This window comes from Macaca mulatta, chromosome 5 (assembly GCF_049350105.2).
Source record: "Macaca mulatta isolate MMU2019108-1 chromosome 5, T2T-MMU8v2.0, whole genome shotgun sequence".
Taxonomy (NCBI): Eukaryota; Metazoa; Chordata; class Mammalia; order Primates; family Cercopithecidae; genus Macaca; species Macaca mulatta.
The window spans coordinates 7,484,186-7,509,033 of record NC_133410.1 but is presented as its reverse complement, the minus strand read 5'-3'; the positions used below and the strand labels follow the sequence as shown (position 1 = coordinate 7,509,033).

Here is a 24,848-nt window from a genome sequence, read left to right as displayed (position 1 = left end):
TTAAAAAAATACTTTTAGATACAAAAGTCCAAATCTTCAAAGGTATACTTACTTCAATTTTCACTCAAAACTGATCATCCTTTTATGGTTTAATCATGGACAAAAGAGGCATCCATAAAGAGGGTACAAAAATCCCACCCCCCCAGATTCAAAGTTTCCTCCAAGGATACCTAAGAAAGTAAAGACCCTCATTGTTAACAGGGCAACAAAGGCTGAGACGATTATGACAAACTCTCCTGAGAGCTGGCGCAGTCATACAAAGAGACACTTTGTGTTTCAGAATCCTGGAGAGCTGGCTAACTGCTGAGCAGAAGCCCAACAGCTCGGGCCCCAGGCTGATAGAAACCAAAGAGCACGTTTCCACTGATGACAAAGCCACGCTCTTATGACTTCAAAGAAGATGCAGGAGAGTCTGATGCAGGACAGGTGAACCTCAAAATTGGGGATCAACCTGAGAGGGTTCTTGACTTCACCCAGGAAAGAATTCAAGGGTGAGCCAGTGGTGAGAGAAAGCAACGTTTATTGAACCAGGCTGCTACTGGCAGAGCAGGGCTAACCCATAAGCAGCGTGCCCAGAGTCAGCAATGTATAAGCTGTTGGCAGGTGTATTTAAACCCACTTTTAATTATATGCTAATTAAGAGGCAGATTATTCAGAACATTCTGGAAAAGGGGCAGAGAGCTTCCAGAACCATATACAGTAACTTGTGGGCCATTGCTATGGCCCGTTGCCATGGCATGTGTAAACTGTCATGGCACCCATGGGAATGTCTTTATGCTAATGAGTAGTGAGGGCAACTAGAGGTCACTTTCATGGCCATCTGCTTATTTTGGCTGGCTTCTTCACTGCCTTCTGTTTCAACCATATCCTTTCAACCAGATCAGCGGGGTCATGACCAGGAAACAAGCCCTGCCAGCCTCCTACCTCAAATCTAATTAATTATAATTTTTCTCCTTATGACAACCCACACAAAAAAGACAGAGATAAGAAAAACAAAGACTTCCTGGGAGGCTGTGGATCAATTACCAATGGACACCCAGAAGCAAATTCACAAGACTCACAATTCAAAGAACCAATTTTTAACAAATTTTTTCCCTGTCAGTTGAATTTGGGCAGGAAGGAACATGCAAAAATTTTTACCTTCTTCTTTCAACTGGATGCTACGGACAGAAATCCAGGAGAGCTGACCTTGATAAGAATTGCTACTTTCTTCTATCGTTTATTAGGCCCCTCAGGATCCCATTTGCAGGCTCCACAGTGAATCGGAAGGTGCTCAGCCTTTTAGGACAGAAACTGTTGGGACAGAAGAATATTCCTTCACCCTTTTAGGGTCCCAGGTGGGTCCAAGAATTAAATTGACATAACATAGATTAACAGGAGCAAAGCACAATACAAGTTTTACATAGCATAGGAGCCTCATAAAGAAATAAAGACCCAAAGAAGCTGTCACAGTCAGTTAATTCTATACCAGATTTGACAAAGAATTATGAACTGTAAACATGTGATCAGGCAAAAGGTCTTGGGCTAGGGTGGTTAACTGGATAGAGAAGTAGCCAGCATGACAATAGTTGAACAAGGCTTGTTTGTACAGAATTCATTCCACTTCAACTTTCTTGTCCCTGATGATAAGAACCTTGCTTTTTCTCTAGTGTAGGGATGACATCTTTCATACGGGAATTTCATCTTCTGCTTTTAAGAAAATGAAGTTCAGACTGATCTCCTTGCACCTGCTGTTTTTCAAGTGCCTTTAACTGAATAGTCAACCTACCAAAATAGCATATTTTAGCCCCTTCGGGAATGTTGATTTTGTTTATTTTCATGCATTGCTTTTATAATTATAAAAGCTCATTTTATAATTATATAAAAGGAGACCTGGGAACACCAGCCTTCTTCCCTCCACATATAGGAACTGCAGACGCTGCAGATAAAACAGAGCCAGAATGCTTTGCTGCCAGCTGGAACTTTGACCCAAACCCCAGTGCGACAGTCTCCAGTGCTCACTCAACTGGAATGCATCAATGAAGGTCACTTTCTGTCCAGATCATGGAGTCTGCATGAAAAGAATCAATGCAATCCTATTTTTTTTTTTTTTTTTTTACTGCGCTCTCTCAATTCTTAAAGAAAAACATAGCAGACTCTGAGGGTGCCCAGCTCAGACCCCCCTCTGAAGCCTTTTACTAGCCCTGTGCATCCAGCCCAGCTCCTGCATGCCCTGATGCTAAGAAAAACAAGGACTTCCTGGGAGGCTGTGGATCAATTACCAATGGACATCCAGAAGCAAATTCATAAGACTCACAATTCAAAGAACCAATTTTTAACAATTTTTTTCCCTGTCAGTGAGCACTGGGGCCTTCCCTGGAGAGCTGGAACAACTTGGCAACTCACTCTCAGCCCTTCCCATCCCCCCTAACCCACAGCCAGTGACCACCAGTGTGGGAATACAAAAGCCCAGCACCTGTGCCTTGGAGAGGACAAACCCTGAGATATCATCTCTGCTTCAGCACACCACTTAAGACCAAGATGAGGCTGGGGTGTCACCCAAGATGATACACTTGTTGAGTCTCTTCTCCTCCCCTATTCGTCCTCCACCCTCCACTGCCTCACTGGTACATCTTGGGAGCACTTCCTCGACAAATCCTTTGCATTGAATCCTTGGCTCAGGCTCTGCTTCTGGGAGAATATGACCTACTGGGGACAACAGTAATGGTGAATACAGTGGGAAACCAAACAAAGCAGACTTTGACTTCATGAAGCTAATGGGGAAGAATAACTACCATTTCATTGATTGGATGCTTGGCACAGAAGGAGGGGTGAGTACCTATATTCATAGATGAATTCTGTCAGCCAAGGTGGGGGAGTTGCTTCAGCCATCCTCTTTGGTGCTCATTCTAAGTATGCTGTTTCCAGCATACCAGCTTCTCAAAGGCACTGTGCTGCCTTCAGACACAAGGCTTCCGGAAAGTGTGTCCACATTTAATGGGAGGTGGAGAGCCAACCTTAGCCTTTGTGCCAAGTCTCCTGAGAACACACATGCAGAGCCTGCTCCCAGTTGGACAAAGGTCCAATTCCCTTTGTCTTCCCCTTAGAAGGCAGTCTCCTGAGACTCTGCCTTGAAGAAGTAGGATTATGTCTGATGCATTTATGTTTGTGGGGTTTTATGTGTTTTCTTTTTATCTTCCCTAGGAAAAAAGAACTGAGCATCGGCAGAAAGCTGAGGATGACAAGCGTAGGGGATGAAAGGCTGCCTTTCCCCCCCACTTCTGAGCTTTTCTGACAGCTCCCAGCTGGGAGAGACCAACACGATGAAAAGACAATGAATACTGGAGAAGAGAGGGGGTGGGCAGAGCCACAACCTCATCCTCCCAGTGGTTCCTCTTGAGTCTGATTTGACAAGATGCCTTCCCACCCAGGTGACCCCGTGGGAACGTGCCAGTACCTCACCCCACGACCTCACTGAGTCCTCACGACAAATCCAGGGTGCAGTTTTTTTCCCCATTTGGAAATTACAAATTGAAATGCAGGAAAGTTAAAGAGCTTGCCTGAGGTTGCTTAGATAACAAAAGAATATGGATTAGAACCCAGACCTACCCAGCTCAACAACTGAGTCCTTTTTTACTGGATTACACCTATCTCATGGGCATAATTTTATCTAGTCTCTCTCTATTCCACTGTTTAAGATAAATCCTGTGAGGGTTAAATGAGATCATGCATGTTCAGTACTTAGCCTGGAGGTTGGTGTGAGATAAGCAATCTATAAATACTACCTAGCTTTGTTATTGCTATTGATGGTGTTGTTGCTGTTTTTGTTATTGTTACTGCTGCTGCTGCTACTGCTGTTGCTATTTTTGCTGCTGTTGCTGCGGATTATGTTGCTGCTGTTTTTGCTGTTGCTGATGACAATGTTTTCACTACTGTTCTTATTATTGTTAATACCACTGTTGTTGCCATTTTGTGGCAGCTGTTGCTGCTGATGTGCTGCTACTGTTGCTGTGATGATGCTGTTGACATTGTCACTGTGGATGTTGCAGTGATGCTGTTGACAGTGTTACTGTGGATGCTGTGGTGATGCTATTGACACTGTTACTGTGGATGTTGTGATGATACTGTTGATACTGTTACTGTGGGTGTTGTGATGATGGTGTTGATGATGTTTCTCTGGATACTGTTATGTTGCTGTTGATGATGTTACTATGGAAGTAGTGATGATGCTCTAGACACTGTTTCTGTAGATGTTGTGATGATGCTGTTGGCATTGTTACTGTGGGTGTTGTGATGATGCTGTTGACACCACTACTGTGGATGTTGTGATGATGCTGTTGATGCTTTACTGTGGATGTTGTGATGGTGCTGTTGACACTGTTACTGTGGATGTTGTGATGATGTTAATGTTGTTACTATGGGTATTGTGATGATGCTGTTGACACTATTACTGTGGGTGTTGTGATGATGCTGTTGATGTTGTTTCTCTGGATTTGCTGTTGATGTTACTATGGAAGTAGTGATGATGCTCTAGACACTGTTTCTGTAGACGTTGTGATGATGCTGTTGGCATTGTTACTGTGGGTGTTGTGATGATGTTGTTGATGCTGTACTATGGATGTTGTAATGGTGCTGCTGCCACTGTTACTGTGGATGTTGTGATGATGCTGTTGATGCTTTACTGTGGATGTTGTAACGGTGCTGTTGAGGCTGTTACTGTGGATGTTGTGATGATGTTGTTAACACTGTTACTATGGATGTTGTGATCATGCTGTTAACACTATTACTGTGGATGCTGTGATGGTGGTGTTGACACTGTTACTGTGGATGTTGTGATAATGCTAATGTTGTTACTATGGGTGTTGTGATGATGCTGTTGACACTTACTGTGGGCGTTGTGATGACGCTGTTGATATTGTTTCTCTGGATACTGTTATGTTGCTATTGATGTTGTTACTGTGCAAGTAGTGATGATGCTCTGGTGATGCTCTAGTGATGATGTTTCTGTAGATGTTGTGATGCTGTTGGCATTGTTACTGTGGGTGTTGTTATGATGCCATTGACATTACTATGGGTGTTGTGATGATGCTGTCGACACTGCTACTGTGGATGTTGTGATGATGCTGTTGGCATTTTACTGTTAATGTTCTTGCTGATGTGGTTGACAGTACTATTGTTGCTATTTTTATTCTTGTTGCTGAGATGTTATTCTATTATTATTGTTGCTGCTGTTGGTACTACTGCTGTGCTGCTATTGTTGATGTGATAATGTTGTTGATGTTATTAATGTTGATGTTGTTGTTGATGATGTTGTTAATATACCCATCCAGAATCACTGCTTTTGTTACACACTTCCAAACCAAATTTAATTTAGGCATAACTTACTAGTCATACAAGGATATATGTATAGCTTACCCCTCATGTTTCCACAGAGGCCAAGAATTTCCATTCCACTCTCCGGGAGAGATTCTGAGAGCCATCTGTAGCCTCTCTTTGCCTCCTCGCTGAATGGGGCATGCTCCTCTCAGCCATTCCTTTCAGAAACCTATGCTGGTCAGTGGTACATATGACTGGCAGAATGAGTCTACCTCATTCAGGGGGGAAAGTAGGAGGAAACCCATGTGGCTACCCACCTCAGGTACAAGGGTCAATGCAGCCTTTTAGCGTGATATTTTCATCGCCATCTGTCTCGCTCCTGTGTCTTAATTGGTTCAAAATTAGGAGGTGAAGAAAGAGGTGCTATAGTTACCTCCAAGACACCAACAAAGTCTTCATGATATAATTCAATTCATTTCTTACCTCCCCAAAGAATCCTTTCCTTATTTCTATAACCCACAGTGGTCTCACCCACCTATGAAGTTTTATAGCAGTTTGTTATTTACTCACATGCCAATAAATATTGGGAAATATGTGAACCTGGCTAGACTGTGACCTCCTTCAGACTAAGAACATATCTTAAACATCCTCTCACTTAATGTGGTTCTAGACACATAGTAGGAGCTCAATAAATGCTTGTAAGGTGAAATACATTGGGAGCTTAATACTCAGGAATGTTCCCATGTGGCTGAGTTTTTATGTCATCTTTTGTTTTTGAATTAAAAAATATCAACTGGAAATTTGTGTTCCAGAACTTATATATGATGCATGAATGAATGCCCTTGATGGTACAGAAATGGGAAGAACTGATTCAGTTCCTTACGTTGTTTTGTTTTGTTTTTTGCGTTTTTTTTCTTTTTCTTTTTCTTTTTTTTTTTTGAGGCGGAGTCTCGCTATTGTCACCCAGGCTGAAGTGCAGTGGCGTGATCTTGGCTCACTGCAAACTCCACCTCTTGGTTCAAGCAATTCTCCTGCCTCAGCCTCCTGAGTAGCTGGGATTACAGGTGCCCACCACCACGTCTGGCTAACTTTTTTACTTTTAGTAGAGATGGGGTTTTGCCATGTTGACCAGGCTGGTCTCGAACTCCCGACCTCAGGTGATCAGCCCGCCTCGGCCTCCCAAAGTGTTGGGATTACAGGTGTGAGCCACCATGCCTGGCCAGTTCTTTAGTTTCTAAGGTCCATCAGTTGGTATTAACTTCTTGTCATTACATGCAATTCAATAAAAGCATAAGTCCTTACCTGTAGGGGCACTGGGATGGATGCCAGGCTTCCAAAATTGAGCATAAAATCCCAAGGAGTTTCAAGGTAGGCCACTCTCCAATGCTTCCTTTTACAACAGACATTGTGCCAGCAGGCATGGGGCCTAAGGAGGATCCCATGAACCTTCCCGCAGAATCGAGTGTGTGGCTTCGTATGATACTTACCCCTCATCTCTCTAGGATAGTTGTTTATTAATTATTGTATCTATTTCATGTGTACAGCATGATGTTCTGATACACATGGTGAAATAACAACTACAGTCAAGCAAATTAACATCTCAATCTCCTCACATAGTTACTGTGTGTGTGTGTGTGTGTGTGTGTGTGTGTGTGTGTGTGTGTGGTAAGAACACATAAAATCCAGTCTCTTAGCAAACGTTCAGCATACAACACAATATTATGAACTACAGTCCTCCTACTGTGCATTAGGTTAGACTTATTCATCCTACATGACTGCAAGTTTGTACCCTCTGACCTAGAATCTCTAGGATTTTTCAATTCCTGAATTTGCCAGCAAATTTCAGCTGATTGAGGTTACCAGACAGCTGACTACCTCCTAAGGTAAATTATTGTTTCCCAAGTATTTTAGGCTTTTTGTAGGTCTGGGTTCAATTCATACTTATCTGGTGAATAAGATTTCAGTAATTTACAAATAAATATTGTGTTAATAGTACCATCTAACAGGTGCCGAGAACTTGGTGTGAGCTGCACTCACCTAGCAAGCTACTAACATGCTGAGCAGTTTCATGGATTTTCTCAATCCTTATGTCCTGATAGTAAAGACCAGTGCATCTCTAGCCTTCAGCACTCATGGGCACTAAAGGATTTAATTCTCACAGTAACCCTCTGAGGGTGGCACTGTTACTACCCTCCCAACTTTGCAGAGGAGCCTGGAGCACGCAGGGGTTCAGTTATGTGCCCAAGGCCAGGAGCCAATGAGGGAGTGGGGACTCACATCAGCTGGCTCTGGAGGTATCACCAGTGACAAGCAAACTGAGTCCCAGGTTCACTGAGGCATGAAAAGACTTCTCTTGTATTACTCAGGGTGCTCCAGGGAAACAGAACCAATAGAATGTGTATATATGGTCCTCCCTTGGTTTCAGGAGATTGGTTCCAGGACCCCTCGCAGATACAATAAAATGGTGTGGTATTTGCCTGTAACCTACAGCACATCCTCCTATGTACTTTAAGTCAGGGGTCCTCAACCCCTGGGCCACAAACCTATCTGGCCTATGGCCTGTTAGGAACCGGGCCATACAATAGGAGGTGAGTGAGGTGAGTGCTGGGTGAGTGTGTGAAGCTTTATCTGTATTGACAGCCACTCTCCATCACTTACTTGCATTACTGTCTGAACTCTGCCTCCTGTCAGATCAGTGGTGGCATTAGATTATGTTAGGAGCACAAACCCTATTGTGGACTGCACATGTGAGGGATCTAGGTTGCATGCTGCTTTTGAAATTCTAATGCCTGATAATCTGTCACTGTCTCCCATCACCTCCAAATGGGACCATCTAGTTGCAGGAAAACAAGCTTGGAGCTCCCACCGATGCTACATTATGGTGAGATGTATAATTATTTCATTATACATTACAATGTAATCATAATAGAAATAAAGTGCACAATAAATATAATGGTTTGAATCATCCTAAAACCACCCCCTCCTGCCAGTTCATGGAAAAATTGTCTTCCATGCAACTGGTCCCTGGTGCCGAAAAGGTTGAGGACCACTGCTTTAAGTCATCTGTAGTTTACCTATAATACATAATACAATGTAAATGCTATATAAGTAGTTGTTAAATGTATTGTCTGGGGAATCATGACAAGGAAAAATCTGTACACAACTTTCACGGGTCTAACTAAATTTTTGATCTGCAGTTGGTTGAATCCACAGATGCGGAACCATGGATACAGAGGGCCACCGGTATGTTGATAGAGATTTACTTTAAGGAGGCTGGGAAGTCCAAAATTTGCAGGATAGGCAGGAAGGCTGGAGACCCAGAGGAGAGCTGAGGCTACAGCTCCAGCCTAAAGGCCATCTGTGGGCAGAAAATTCCACTTGCTCAGGGGAGGTCAGTCTTTTCTGCTGTTCAGGCTTTCAACTGACTGGACGAGGCCCATCCACATTACGGAGGGCAACTTGCTCTACTCCAGTCCACCTACTTAGATGTCAATCTCATCCAAAAACACCCTCACAGAAGCACCTAGAATCATGTTTGACCATATCTCTGGGCACTATGACTCAGCCAAGTTGACTCATAAAATTAACCAGCACACCCAATATCACACAGATATAAAAGACCCAGGACTCAGGCCCTTGCAGTGTGACTGAGCCCGCATGTTCTTACACACAGGACTTGGAGCCTCTGTTTTCATCAGCTCTGCAGCCCACCCCGTCTGCCAGCAAGCAGAGGTCAGTTGTGTCCTTCCTTCGAAAGCTGACTGTCCTTGTCCTCTCCCCAGCAGCTGCCTCAGTGTGGCCTCTGCACTAACCATCTAGCAGAGAGAGCTTAGCTGCTGATACTTACTGGCTTTAAGACTTCGTCAAGCACAGCCCTCAGATGTTCAAGGTGAAGAGCACTGACTGAATCTGTTTCCTGGGCTGCTTGTCTTGGGTAGGAAGCCAAGCGTAAGAGCTGAGCAGGGATGGGACCAGCGATGGCCAGCACCGGCAGGCAGCATGCTGGAATCTAATGCCTGAGTCTCACTCCATACTCAGTACCCTGATATCAGGAAGAGACTCTGACTATCCACTGCAAGGAAGAGGAATAAAGGAACCAAACCTTGTCCACTCATTCATTCAGCCGATCTGCCCACCCTGTGCCTGCATTCTAGATGCTAGAACATTATCACTGACAAAACAGAAATCGTTTCTCATGGAGCCATCATTGTGGTGGAGGGAGACAGACAATAAACCAGCAAATAAGCAAATGACAGTACGTGACAGGCTGATGAGTGCTAAGGGGAGAAATCAATGAGGGAAAGGGACAGGGGTTGGGGAGGAGGTGGGGTTGCAATTTTCAATAGGGCAACTAGTGAAGGTCTCGCTGAGATGGTAATGCTTGAATGAAAACTTGAAAGCCACATGGGTGTTGGAGGAAGAGCATTCCAGAGAGAGAAAGCACCAAGTGCAAAGGCCCGGAGGCAGCCACGTTCCTGGCTGCTCAAGGAACAGCAAGGGCAGAAGTGGCTGGAGCAGAGCCAGTGGGGGATGGAGTGGGAGAAGAGGTCAGGCAAGGAATGGGTCCAGTTGGATGGCTTTACAGGGCAAAGAAAGGAACCTGGCTTTTTCTCTGCCCGGGATGGGAAGCCCTTAAAAGGCTTTGAGCAGAGGAAAGACATGGTCTGGTTTCCATGTTCCAAGGACTGGAGAGATTAAGATGCTTGTCTCATGCCTTGCAGCCAGTAAGGGGCAGAAGAGCAAGCCAGTACATCTAGCTGTGAACGAGAGCTTGTTCCCCTGCACCACCCCTGTATCTGCCAGAGTTCGTCTTCGTTGCTGCTAAGAAAGCTCACTGCCACAGTCATGTGAGAAATAAAACAGGGCATGGGGGAAAGAGGGGTGGGTGTGTGCTAATTCAGGTAAGGGGACAAGTCCCAAAGGCCTACTGGAGGAGGTGATATTTGAGCTGAAACCTGAATGGTAGAAATCAGCCAAGGAAATACACAGAGAGCAAAGTGTTTGGAAATAGATGGTGCAAAGGTCCTGAGGCAGGACTCCGCTCAGAGTCCTGGGAGAGCAAAGAGAAGACAAATGTGGCAGAACTGCGATGAGCAAGGGGTAGATGAGGTCACAGCGGGAGCCAGGAGGCATATCCTTCACGGTCTTATAGGCTCTGGTAAGGAATTTGGATTTTATTCTTCAGGGCAATGAGGTGGCACTAGAAGATTTTAAGCAGGGAGTGATTTACATTTTTAAAAAAGATCAGCCTGGCTGCTCTGTGGAGAAAAGACTGGGAAAGGGCTTACAGGCTGCATGATCGGCACCTCGCTTTTTTGTTTGAAAAATGACACTGATTTTAGAGAGTTGCTGCATGAAGCTGTGAGAGAATGACATGAGAATGTTAACTCATTGAAGGGTGGGAATTTGTGGGTCCTGTTCACTGCCACATCCCCGATTCTGCAGCAGTGCCCACAGCAGATGCTCCAGCAACTATTGGTTGAGTGAGTGAGTGGATGGATGGATGGATGGATGGATGGATAGATGAAAATGGAGGCATCATATAAAGGTGAGAGTCTGGGATGTTTCCATGACCATCAAAAGGTAAAGCACTGCCCGATAGAAACTTCATCACAGCAGTGGGAACTAAAGGGTTAATGTGACCTCTGAGGATTTTTCTTCCAGAGGATTCTGATGCAGGGCTAACAAATTTCCTGTGACCTTGTTAGGGGAAAATAATCAGACCCTGCTAATGTATCACATTAACATGTTTGGACTTCCTGTTCAGAAACCTCAAACATCTCACCTCCATGTGGTCCGCAGAAAATTATTTTTTAGATGCAATTGCGTTGAGTGATGGAGGCTTTGTGGCCTCTAATATCCCCACCGGTGGAAGAGTTCTGACATCCTGGTTTTTCCTCTGCAGTTCACAGTGGTCTGGCACTTAGCATAGCGTCTGGTGCAAAAAAGAAAAAAGAAAAAAAGCTAGATTCCTATTTGAATGAACAAAGGAAATGGTTAATGGCCATAACACAAGGGTTTTCTCTCATCTCTGTTTTCTAGGGAAAAGAGGAGAATTTTAAAAAATTTATCTCCCTTTTCTTTTTGTCGGCTGTGAAGAAGCTGCAAGTTTCAAATACGCCAGCTTCCTGGTGAGCCTTAAGTGACGGGCAACAGGCAGAGGTTCCCTCAATACCAGTTTAAAGACATTAAGGAACCTCCGCCCAGACTTCTCAAAGAATACCATATCCAGGATGAATGTTCAAATCCCCTGGCTGGTCACCTGCAGTGAGGACCGCCCATTGCCATTTCCAGTGAGCACAGACATCTCAGCTCCCAGTGCCGACTGGGAGGCTGGACCCCAGAACCTCTGCCCTGCTGCCCTCTCTGAAAGTAACCTCGCTGTAATCGATACCAGAAAGTGGATTTGTCAATGTGCGTGCCTCATCCAATTATTTTTCTCTTCCAAATCAAGGTTTTATGTGAGTGCATCTGATTCATGAGGCCCAACTCACCTACCTGTCCTGAATGTCGAGGGAAACTGAGAAAGTGAGCTTCTGCTTTAGGGAGGCATGTATGGTCTCAGTCAGCTCGGACTGCTATAACAAATTATTATAGACTGGGTGGCTGAGACAACAGACAGTTATTTCACACAGTTCTGGAGACTGCAAGGCCAAGATCAGGGTGCAGCATGGTCCTTGGCGTGTGCATGCAGAGAGAGAGAGATTGAGAGAGAGAGAGAGAGAGAGAGAATCTCCTGCTCTTCGTCTTTCTTTACGGGCACTAATCCCACCATGGGGGCCCCACCCTCATAACCTCATCTAAACCTAATTACCTCCCAAAGCCCTACCTCAAAATACCATCACATTAGGAGCTAGGGCTTTAACATATACATTTTGGGGGAGGAGGACAGAGTCATTCAGTCCAGAGCGAAATCATAAGGAGGGATATTTTCCAAATATAGGCCGGATATTCCAAAAACAAAGTAGCCCCAAAGATGTTCATACCCACTGCAGCCTTTCTCTTCTACATCTGTCTCTTACACAGTGCCTGGCACATAGCAGATGCTCAGCAAGTAACAGCACCTCCTTTCCCTTGCTATGCTTCCCTGTTTAGCCTCTGCCCATCTCTACCTACAGGCCTGTCTGCTTGGGTTCCTGTGCTTGGAATTTTTTCCCATGGACCCTTTCACTACAACCAGCACTTTAAAAGAAAGAACAATTGAATACAACAAGCAAGGTTCACCATATCCAGCTTTAGCACCAATTTTAAACATAGACCCATGCAAATATACAATGCAAATATATTTCTAAGATATTATTCTCTAAAAAATGTGGGTATTGACAATCTACCTATTATATCAGAACCTAGTGCCCCTCACCCAGGAGAAGTTTAAAGAGCTTATTTGTATTACTTGGTTTCCACCTATTACTCGGTTTCCACATTAGGTGGAAGACATTATTTATGTCTTTTGTTTTGTAAGAAATATATTTAATAATTTAGAAGCAATAAGGGAAAATATTTTTACATAAAAATTTAAAAACATTTGCATGACAAAAAACACAAAAATTAAAATGACAAACATTACACTGGAGAAATATTTTTAATTTAAATCATAATACATTAAAAAAGAGTTATTATTCCTAACATACAAATCTCTGTAGCGTTTCCCAAAGCCTCAGGAGAAAGAAAAACCCTGGAGAAAAATAAGCTAAGAAGTGAATAGACAATTCACAGAAAAAGAAAAAGCATATTAATTGTATGAGAAGATGATAACCTTGTCATCTGAGAAAGGTAAATTAAAACTAGTCTAAGATTGTCAACAAACACATAATAAGAAGGATCAGATTTATCTTACCACTTGGAAAATATTTTTAAATGGACAAAAGGTGCAAAACAATAGTTTTCAAGATGTTGGACGTTAGACAACAAAGGACAGTGACCCTGAAAGGCAGGAGAGAGATGAGGTGAGCCTAGAGTTGCCCCGATTTCTGCCTTGGGAGACTTTCCAGACACTGCTGCAGGCAAGGGAACCCAGGCAGAGCCCAGGGGAGCTCAAGAGATTGCAGGGCAGAGTTTTGGAGAGAGGAGAGCTATGGAGAGCCAGAACACTGGAATCTGGAGAGAGGAGAGCTATGGAGAGCCAGAACACTGGAATCTGCAGGGGGCTATCCTCAACTATTTAGTAGAGTGACATCAGTACATGCGTTGAGAAAAGTACTTGAGGCTAGGGAGAGAATCACCCAAAAGGATTCCAGGGAGCAATATTCAGTGCTCACAACAGATGGGAAATAGTGCTGTTTCCCACCAGCCAGACTTGAAGACTTTGGAAGGCAGGGGTCATTTGGTAGAGGACTCAGAACAATCTTGTCTCAATAGTGAGGAATCATTAGCCATAGACTAAAAATCTTAATAAATTATAAAAGTTAAACTCAAAAGGATCAAAGTATTTCCAAATTCTTAACCGCATACCGGAACAAAGCCCAACAAAAGGTGCAAGAATACAAAATTCAGCACCCAACAAGTTAAAATGATTGGCATTCAATCAAGGAATACTGGGCAAGTAAAGAAGCAGGAAATGTGATGCAAAATAGAGAAGAAAATAAATCAGTTGAACTCAGTCCAGAACCGACATTATTGAAATTTGTGGGTGTCACTAACATATTTACTAGAGAGAAATTTATGGCACCAAATCCTATATTTAGAAAAGAAACCTCAAGTCCATGACTTCAGATTCCCCTTCAAGAAAAAAAAAAGGAAAGAAAAGAAGGAATGAAAGCAGGGAGGGAGGGAGGACATAGCTTATCAATATCAGGAATAAAAAAACTGGTATTACTATAGATTCCACAGAAATTAAAATAATAAAATATTACGAACAGCTTTATGCCAATAAATTCGACCACTTAGATGAAATGAATAAATTCCTTGAAGTACATACATTACCAACTGTTATTCAAGAAGAAACAGATACTGTATACTCAAACAAATTTAACTTTTAGTTTAAAATCTTCCAATAGAGAAAATGCCAGGCACCAAAGTTCAAGGGGGGAATTTGAACAAATATTTAAGGAAGAAATAATACTAATTCTTCTCACACTCTTCCATAAAAGTGAAGTGAGAATACACTTTCCAACTCATTTTATGAGGCCAGCGATAGCCTGATTCCAAAACCAGACAAAGACATTACAAGAAGAGAAAACCAAAGATCACTATTCCTCATGAACTTAGATGCAAGTTCTTAACAAAATTTTAGCAAATAGAAACTAACAATAGATTGCAAAAAAGAATAGTATATCATGACCAAGCTGAGTTTATCCCAAGAAGGTAAAGTTGATTTAATGTTTTTTAAAAAATCAATCATTGTAATTTACTCTATAAAATGATTTTTAAAAAGTAGAATATATGGCCATCTCAATGGGGAAAAAGCATTTGACAAAAACCAATGTCCATTTCTGATTAAAATCATTGTCAGAGTAGGAATGAAGGGAAACTCTTCCATCCAGTAAAGGTTATCCACGAAAAACCCACAGCTAATATCACACTCAATGGTGAACAAGCAAATCAGAAACTAGTGGGTTATATCTGCTCTCGCCAACTCATTAAACATTGTCCTAGAAGTTCTAGCCAGTAAATACGGCAAGAAAAAGAAATAAAAAGCATCCAGATTGGAAAGGAAAATTAAAAACTGTCTTTATTCAACAACACCATGGTTGTCTAAATAGGAAACCTGATAGAATCCACAAAAAAGCCACTAAAGCTAATCAGTGAGATTAGAAAGCTTGAAAGATTCAACTAAACCAACAAAAATCAATTGAATTTCTATACTTTAGTAATAAAAAACAGAAACTGGAATTTTAAAAGGCAGTATGATTAATAATAGTATTCCAATACTTAATACTTATGGATGAATCTGACAAAAGTACACTGAAACCTACAAAACATTGCTGAAGGAAAAGTTTTTTAAACACTTAAGTAAATGAAGAGATATACTGTATTTGTGGATTGGAAGACACAATATCTATTAAGATGTAAATTCTCCCTAAACTGATCTATAGATTCAACACAATCTGAATCAAAATCACAGCAGGATGTTTTGGTCAGAATTGACACGTAATTCTAAAATCTGCATGGAAATGCAATGGACCTATAACAGCCAGAACAACTTACTTTGCAAAAGAAAAAAATATATATACACCTAACACAACCTGATTTAAGACTTATCATAAAGCTACAGTAATCAGGAAATGGTGCTATTGGTGTCAAACAAATAGATCAACTAAACAGAAGACAGATGTAGAAATACACTCACTCATATGTATATGGCTGATTTTCAACAAAGGTGGAATTCAATTCAGTGGAAAAAATAGTCTTTTCAAAAAATGATGTTGTACAATTGCATGCGCAAGAAAAGAGAAATAAACTTTGATCCATAGCTTGCACCATGTACTACAAAAAAACCCACACTTTAAAATGTGACCTTGGGTTGAACAAATATGTCTTAGATAAACGCCAAAGCAAAATCCATAAAAGAAAAAGTTGACAAATGGGACTTTATCAAAATTAATAACTTCTGCTCTTCAAAAGATACCATTGAAAGAACGAAAAGACAAACCGCAGAATTGGAGAAAATATTCCCAATCCATACATTTGACAAAGACTTTGTATCTAGAATACATCATGAACTCTCAAAACTCAAAAATAATAAACAACCCAAAAGATCTAACCAGACACTCCACCAAAGAAGACAAATGGTTGGCAGACAAACACATGAAATCCAAATTAAAACTGCAACAAGAAATCACTGCTTGACTATTAGCATAAGTAAAATTTAAAAGACTGACCACCCTCAAGGTTTGTGAGAATGTGGAGGAACCGGAACTCTCCTACATGGCTAGTGGACTGTAAAATGGTGCAAGCACTATTGAAAGCTGTTTGACAGATTCTTACAATGCTTAATATACACCTGTCATATGTTCTAGCCATTCCACACAGATATATATCCAAGAGCAATGAAAGCACATGCTCACACAAAGACATACACAAATGTTCACAGCAGCTTTATTTGTAATGACTACAACCTAGACCGACCCAGATTTCCATCAACAGGTGAACGTGTAAATAATTTATGGTACATCCACACTGCTCTGCAATTAAAATAATGAACATTGATGCATGCAACACGTGGACAAAACTGAAAATAATTATGTTCAGTGAAAGAAGTCAGAGTATATGCTGTTTGGTTCCATTTATATAAAATGCTTTAAAATGCAAATGAATCTACAGTGATAGAGCAGGTAAGCTGTGGCCTGGGTGTGGGCAAGGGGATGCCCTAGAGGGAGGAATTACCAAGGGCCACAAGAAATTTTTGTGGAGGATGGAGATGTTCATTGTCTTGATTGTGGTGATGGTTTCACAGCTATACCACATTTCAAAGCACACCAAAGTGTATATCTTAACTATGTGCAATTTATTATATATTAATTATACCTCAATACGGTTTTTTAATTGCCTGAATATACAATGTCTCACCCATCAGATTGCCAAAATCCTAAAACATGGACACCATCTACTGCTGGCAGGCTTGTGGGGAGGTGGAGTTTCTTTTCAGAGAAGCCCTTTAGATTTTAGGCTCCCTCCCCTAACCAAGGTCTAAACATTCCCCATCATTGCACACTCATCTATGCTAATGAATTTTTAAATTTTAATTTTAGCTTTTCCAGCTGCCTCTGACCTTTTCAGACAGCAGAGTGTTAGTCTGACTATAGTGATAACATTGCTTTGTAAGAATACACATTTTTAAGGGAGGAATCAGGGTATGCCAAAAAAGAAGCAGTTTCATGGATTCACTCATTTGCATTCATTCCACAACTATTTATTGACTGCCTAGGAGGTGCCAGGCACTGTTCTAGGCACTGGGGATACAGCTGAGAACAAGCCCCACAAAGTCTCTGTTCCCATGATGCTGACAGCCCAGTGTCGGCTACAGACAATAAAAACCCATCAGATCAATAGGGAGTGTGTCCAGTGATGACGAACTGAGCGGGAGGGAAGCGCAGAGGAAGTTGTTATTTCAAAGAGTAGGTCAGGCAGGTCTCAGTGAAAGATGATGTTTAAGCAGAGACTTGAAGAGAGCGAGTGCTGGAATAAGATGATTCGGAAAGGTTGAAAACAAGCTTCTTTGAAAGCATGTGGCTTCCTTTCCTTCTGCACGTGTTTGGAATACGTAGGAAGGACTTCACATCCTTGTGTCTCAGCCTCTCCACCTCTCCACCATGGCTTGAAGCAAGGTTTTTGATGTGTGCGTGTGTGTGTTTGCCACTGTAAACTCAGCGTCCCAGGCCTCGCAGTGCCTGTCGCCAGCTTGGCGAGTCTGGGCAGGTCAGTTCACCTCTCTGAGCCTCGTTTCCCTTTTCTGTAAAAATAGATGATTAGGAATTCACCCATTCATTCAACCAATATGTATTAAGCACTTACATGGCAGGGCCTCTGCTAGGTAATAGGACATAGTGGAGAACAGGACACAGTCCCTGCCCTCACTGAGTTTATGTCCAGAGCAACGGACTGAACGTGTGTGCCCCTCTCCCCAAATTCAATTTATATGTTGAAACCCTAATTTCAATGTGATGGTGTCAGGAGGTGGCAATTTTGGTAGGTGGTTAGATCATGAGGTTTGGCCCTCATGAAGGATACAGCCTTATAAGAAGAAGCCAGAGAGCCAGCTAGCCCTTCCTGCCACATGAAGACAAAATGAGAAGGCGGTCGTCTGCAACATGGAAGAGAGCCCTTACCAGTACCTGACGATGCCGGCACCCTGACTTCCTGTTTGCAGGTGGGGTGTGGTGACTCACACCTGTAACCCCAGCACTTTGGGAGGTTGAGGTGGGAGGATCACTTGAGCCCAAGAGTTTGAGATCAGCCTGGGAAACATGGTGAAACCCCACCTCTAGAAATAATTTTTAAGAAATTACCCAGGCATAGTGGCGCACACCTGTGGTCCCAGCTACTCAGGAAGCAGAGGTGGGAGGACCACTTGAGCCTGGGAGTTTGAGGCTGCAGTGAGCGGAGATGGTGCCACTGCACTCCAGCCTGGGCAACAGAGTGAAACCCTGTCTCAAAAAAGAATCCTCATTTGCCAATGTCCACAGCTTTCATGGGGACCTCTGGGGCCACAACTCACCCTTGTCATCTGAAAAGGATGCAGGTTTATGGAGTAGACTGCCCTACTCTATGGAGTAGACCTACACACTGGAGAGTCTGTGCCCAGTATTGGATGATCATGCCTCAGTTTCCCCATCCATAAAATGGGATGATAATAGTAGCCCTGACCTTGCAGAGCTGTTGTGAGGCATTCACGGTTATTACACATTAAGTGCTACTCACAGTCCCCGGCAACAGGGTCAGTTGTCAGGACTGGCTCCTCCAAGCCATCCTCGTCACAAGGGCCATGGCATGGTGTCGGGGCAGTGTGCCCACAGCCAGGAACAACAGCAGCTCTCCCAGGCCCTTCCTTGGTTTATCAGGGCCCAGTGCCAGGCTCAGCAGCATCGGTCACCAATGATTTTCTCTGCCCTGCAATGTAAACAAATCCTCCTGCACTTCTTTCCTCCACCCGCACTGTTAAGTGAGGTGGGCGGAGCAGAATTCCGTATTTTTCTGACTTATTAGTATGCAAACAGAGGCTCCAAGGATTGCGGTGCTCAGTCCAAGGTAACTCAGCTATGCTTGGGACAAATCTGCAGGTAAGTTCTCATTTTTCAGACATCCACTCACTTACCCCAGTCTCTGGAGTCCCTACCAGTTACTGCCAGAAGCTCTCTGGGTTCCCTGGCCTGGAACAGGATACAATCCTGGTCTAACCAAAGTCTCTCTCAACCTTACCCACACTGTACCATCACCATCCACCCCACGCTGGCAGGAGCACTCCATAAACACACTCTTCCCTCTGAATGACACAGTGAAGATCAGGGTTAAATTCTCAGCCATTGACTTCCAAAATAAGCTCTTGAAATCCACAGAAGACACAATTTTGAAGCCCAAAGCATTCAACGGCAAAAGGCTAGCTTACAGGGTTCAAAGTGTTTCACACACCTAGGAGTTGGTGGGGAGGGGTTCTTAGTATACAGAGTATACCACAAATAACAAAATTGGCAAAAATATATTACAAATAAAAACCAGTTTCCTAGCCCAACAGGAGGTAAGGTGCTACGGGGACGAGGAAGAGAGGAGAATTGGGAAAGAGGCTGATGGGAGCGTGTTCCAGAAGGAGTTCCATACCAAACCCCTCCAGGCAGAACCACGGGGGTGGATAATAGGGAATATTATAGAAACCCCAGGTAGCTAAGATGTCAGGGGAACTGGAGAAGGAAATGGCACCTGCTTCCTAACTGCAGTTCCAGCCCCTGTGGGGTTGGCACCAGGGCTGCAAGGGGCATCTGGGCAGGACACTGTCACAGCATCCACCACCCCTGCACAGCACATTTCCTGTACCCAGAAAGGGGTGCAGGCCTCAGGCCTCAGCTAAGCCTGAGGGCTCCAGGGCCATCACAAGGAGACCCAAGCACAGGTGACAGTGTGGGTGCCCTGGTGACCAGTGGAGAAGAGATCAACCACAGAACATCAGACCGGCAAACTGCGCGCCTCCAGGTGCTCACAGGGTGGAACTGGGCACCAGACACCCACTTGCCACGTGAAAACTGAAATCTATGGGAGAAGAGGGAGGGGGACACCCTGCAGTCACCCGAGTTTAAACTAAAATTAACTAGGAAATCACTGAATTTGACAGGGCTTACCTGGCCACAACTTCAGGCTTTTTGCAAAAGGAATGTTGGCTAGATATGGAAATGAAGTTGTTATAGAAAAAGAGAAAATTCTGTTTTCACAACCTCTATTTGCAAGTTGTCGAATAGTGGATCAACAGCAGAAGGAATTGATCCGTCCCTGCTTTCACAGAGCCCTCTGAGATTCAAGTTTATTTTCTCTGGGAATAATTTGATTATCCATCTCATGCTACCCCCCTCCACACACACACACATACACAAGACGTGCAATTCTGTGGAAAGTTTGGGTACCTCCCATATTAGCTAGCCTTCAAAACAAGTGCAACGCAATCCGTGCAGGAGTCAGAGAGCCGAGAGTGACTCCATGGGAAGCCCTTGGCTAGTCAATCCTCCCAGGTCCCCAAGAGGAAAGAGTAAACTCCCATGATTCAAAACAATGAAACAGCTTCAGGACAAATCACCAGAGTTCTCCGCATATCACATTGGATGTTCACTTTGTAAACTCCAAAAATAGAACCACAGAGAACTAAACAGAGAAGAGAGTGGGTGAGGAGTTACCAATACTATGGCAAAAACATGGAGTGACCACCATTGGATGTTCAGGATTGAGACCCACAGATCCAATCTCGGTTTCTCAACTGGTTCCTCCTAAGGACATACAGGTCCAGCCCTACAGCCCCCAGGACCAGCCCTGCCCACCCTGGCTCCCTTAGCTTCAGAGCCTCCTCACTCCCGTCTCTCCAGCCACAATCAAATCCCTACAGCACTGGCATTGCAGCTCAAGCCTGAGCACATGCTGTTCCTTCTGCTTGCAACACCCTTCGCTGACACAGCCTGCTCGGCCCTCCAGGCTCAGGTGCAACGTTCTATTCTCTGTGTAGTTTTCCTGAGGCACTCCCAGAAAGGGGGCTTCCGTCCACAACGCTTCACAACACCTATAGATGGCCCTGTATGGGATTTGTGTCCCCATGTGGATAGTGAGCTCCTCTCCAGGAGACATTCACTCATTCATTCATTCATCCATTCATTCATTCATTCATTCATTCATCCATCCATCCATAGAACAAACATTTACGGAATATCTACTAGATGCCCATAAACAAATGACACACAGAAATGGTTGAAAGAATAAATAAATAAGGATTCCATTTTCAGGCCAGGGAAGTCAGGATGGTGTACTGGAAAGAACACGGCTTCCGAGTAGTCAGACAGATGAGTTAGAAGCCTGACTCTGGAATTTGCTAAGCTGGTAACTCTGAGGGAATTTCTCCTCTGAGCCCAGTTTCCTCAGATATAAAAATGAGAACAGTAACAGGTAGCGTTTGCTTCTGATATTATTATTTGTTACTCAAAACACAGAGTTATCAGGAGGAAGCGCGAATCTGTGCAGAAGATGGGAGCTTCCTCTCCCTGTAAGAGAAGAGGCTGGACCATCTCTGGTTCCCTACTGGCTACATGGGAATTTGGCAGAGACGAGCTGCCTACCGAAACCCTTTCTCCCTTTCTGTCATACTAGAGTGTCTCAATTTAAAATGACCTTTCTTATCATCCCTTGCAAGCTGGGGTGGCCATGGGACTCAGTTCTGTATAAAGATTTAGTATAAAGATTATACCACAAATAAAAAAATTGGCAAAAATACATTACCAATAAAAATCCGTTTCCTAGTCCAACAGGAGGTACGGTGCTGCAGGGATGAGGAAGAGAGAATTGGGAAATGCTTTGCAAGCAAATGTCACTAAGTGGGGCTTCTGGAAAAGCTCTTTAAAGGGAACTGACATATCTTTTATAGTTTGCTCTTTTGCTTTCTCCATCTGATGGCAGCAGCAGCCTGTCTAGAGTGGCTGCTGCCATTATGCTGGCTGCAGCAAGGAGGCACACCCCATGGAGCTGGTGGGAGCCAGGGACAAGTGGGAGCCCTGCACCTTCCAGATTGGTGGGGCAGGGGCCTCCCTGGTGCAGCCACAGCTGCCCAAGTTGTGACCGTGGAACCAGGCCTCCTACTCCATGGAGCAGGCAGGAGCCCCGCCCCGTGGGCACAGCTGCAGCCTCCCAAACCACAGCTGCAGACTCAGGAATCTCTGCACTCTCGGGGGTCCAGGAAGGCCCCCATGCCCTTGCAGGCTCCGAAGTGCCTGCTCCCACTGCCTGGCTTCTCCCTGCTGTCGGTGCCTGCTCCGATCTCAGAGCAAAGTCAGGCCCAAGTCACAGCTTGGCCAGGTGTGCACACACTTTCGGCAGTGTTGACACGCCAGCCCCCCGCTGCCTCAGCCCCCTCTGGACTCTGGACACCAATAAGCATAGGAGGGAAACCAAAGGGGTGCTGAGGGCAGTTTCTGGCTGGCCTGCAGGTGCCTCTTGGCACCTACAGCCTGGGTGCCATGAATGGCAGCAGGAGACAGAGAGGCTCCTGGGTGCAAGGGGGCAGATCCTCAGTGAGGCACCACCTTCAGGCCCTCCTTAAGGGAGGGAGGATCTGAAGGCTGGAGGCCCGGCTGCCGGTCCCACAGACCAGAGTGGGAACTTGTGGTGCCTTTTCCAGGCCACTCATGGCCACCCATGGACCAACTGGCATACACTTCCTCCCCTCTGAAGCCCCTACAAGCCCCAGGCTCAGCCAAAACTGAGCAGACATCAGGATGACCAGCTGCAGAGAGGAGCTACCCACTCCTGGGCCTCCTCTGAGCTACTGTGTCACTCAGTAAAGCTCCTCTTCACCTTGCTTACCCTCCACTTGTCTGCGTACTTCACTCTTCTTGGACGCAGGATAAGAACTTGGGACCTGTGGAAGGCAGGCTGAAAGAGCTATAACACAAACAGGGCTGAAACACACCCCTTGCTCGCCTTGTTGTGGGTGAAGAGGAGAGAAGAGCTGCAGCCCTTCAGTGAGCCCAGACCTGGGAGCCCCCTGAGCCAAGGCTGTGACTTCCTTTTTGGGGCCCAGTAGTTCCTGGATTCTCCAAGCTTCCGTGTGCCACCGCATTCCCCATTGGCAGTCATGGAAGCTGCCTGTGGTGCACCCGGTCTGGCCACAGCCTCACAGAGAGTTGGTGCCCATGCCAGCACCTGGAGCTGCCCACCCCACTGCAGCAGCTGGTGTGCCTGACCGTGCACAGTGGCTGGACCCCTCACTGGCTCACTCACGCACCCCTTGCCACTCCATGCCTGGCTGCCTTTGGCAGGCATGGGATCTAGGGTGGTAGTGTGAGCCGAGCACAGCCTGCCAGGACAAGTGGGAAGAATGAACCCAGCAGGCACCAGCAGAACTTGGGCAAAGGTGCCACCAGCCACAGAGATTTCCAGCCAGAAAAGTGATACCCCAAGATCCCTAAAAACTTCTCTTCACCTGGAATGAGGAAGAAATGATGGGAGCTGCAGCAGCCACCCTGAAACCATCAGACAACCTTGAGGGTGGAAGCCATGCGCCTAGAATGACCAAGCAGAAAGACGGCTTTAATGACATTGTGGAGCTCTTCTCCAGCCCACATTGCCTACTTCTACATTGTGCATCACATGTGAAGAAATTAAACACATATTTTATTTACATCACTACTATCTACATGCAGTGGAACTCAGTGTTTATCTGATGGAGAGTGTCTGCAGAAAATTTACCTGATCATAGAAAAGTACAATAATTGCTAAGAAGAATCGTTTCGTGGTTGATTATTGTTATGTGAAATGGGTTTTAGATACTCCTAAGCCAGAAATATGATTACAAGGTAAAATATGAAAAATTATTTTCTCTATTCCAAACCTGTGATTTCAGATATAATTTTTTGTGCTCTTATCTGATGACAAAGGCAACAGATTCATTTACACAAATTTGGAAGCTACCAGAAGGCACAAAGGAAAAATAAAAGAAAATCACCTGTAGACAACCCTCCAGTGACAAGCAGTGCTAACATTCACTCTGCTTTCCTCAAGTTATTTTTATTTATATGTACTCACTTAACTAAAACAAGAGCTCTTCTTTCCTTCCTCCCTCCCTCCCTGAATAGACAGTGATTGAAGGCTGGGTACTATTATTTAATACTGCTTCTTTTTTTATTACCCTTATTTACTAAATAATTTTTAAATTTGATTTCTCAGGTCATCAGATATTCATTAACATAATTTTGAAACTGAATAGCAACAATAAAACTAACCTACAATTTTTATATTATGATATATTGTTATGATGTGAATATAATTTCATCAATAATACAACACAACTAACCATCATTGATTAGGCACTTAACCTGTCTTGGTACCCGGGCATAGGAGTTTGCTTTCTATTTTACTCCTTGCAATAATTGTAAGATGAGGACTGTTTCATATCCTCCTTTGACAGGCGAATACAGTGAGTAGTAAAGAGGTTGAAGAATTTGTCCAGGGTCTCATAGGTAGTCCGAGGGGCAAAGTAGAGCCTAACATAGGGGCTGTCCCCTGACAATGCCCACATGTGCATCTCCTATTCTGCCACACAGATTTTCTTCATAGTGATTTAAAGCATTTACCCATTTTCCAGTTGATGTGCTCAGCATTGGACATTTAGTCCTTCTGATCTTTACGACCAGCTTACTTGGCCAATGATACGGTCTCCATTTTATAAATAAGAAAAATGAAGCTGTGAGAGGTCAAACCCTCAAGAAGAGACAGAATCCAGAATGAACCCAGAACTCTGATTCCAAATACCAAGGATGTTGAGGTTTTTAACAAAAGTAATGCATGTCCAAAGTATAAAGGTAAATAACTGAATGAATTTTATGGCATAAGACAATAGGCCCTGCTCACTCTTCCTCCCCTTTATATGGTTTTGC

The 24,848-nt window shown here is 44.0% G+C and overlaps 2 protein-coding genes across 8 annotated transcripts in view; one reads left to right on the top strand and one right to left on the bottom strand.

The window, feature by feature from the left end:
• Nucleotides 1–546: 546 nt before the first annotated feature.
• LOC100426485 (uncharacterized protein encoded by LINC01587-like) lies at nucleotides 547–6,247 on the top strand. Its single transcript, XM_015137926.3, is given in 3 exon segments — nucleotides 547–1,093; nucleotides 1,095–1,189; nucleotides 1,904–6,247. Coding segments are annotated over 3 exon segments (351 nt in total). The 5' UTR covers nucleotides 547–956; the 3' UTR covers nucleotides 2,023–6,247.
• Nucleotides 1,148–24,848, bottom strand: part of EVC2 (EvC ciliary complex subunit 2) — a 184,915-nt gene continuing 161,214 nt past the window's right edge. For 5 of the 7 annotated variants that reach the window (XR_013417755.1, XR_013417754.1, XR_013417756.1 and 2 more), the window contains 2 exons: nucleotides 11,081–11,230; nucleotides 1,148–1,293 (listed from right to left, as the gene is read on the bottom strand). The gene's annotated coding sequence lies outside the window, so the exon portion shown is untranslated. Of the gene's footprint in view, nucleotides 1,294–11,080; nucleotides 11,231–18,654; nucleotides 18,844–24,848 lie in introns of all 7 variants that reach the window. The other 2 variants (XR_013417759.1, XR_013417760.1) reach the window with 1 other exon arrangement.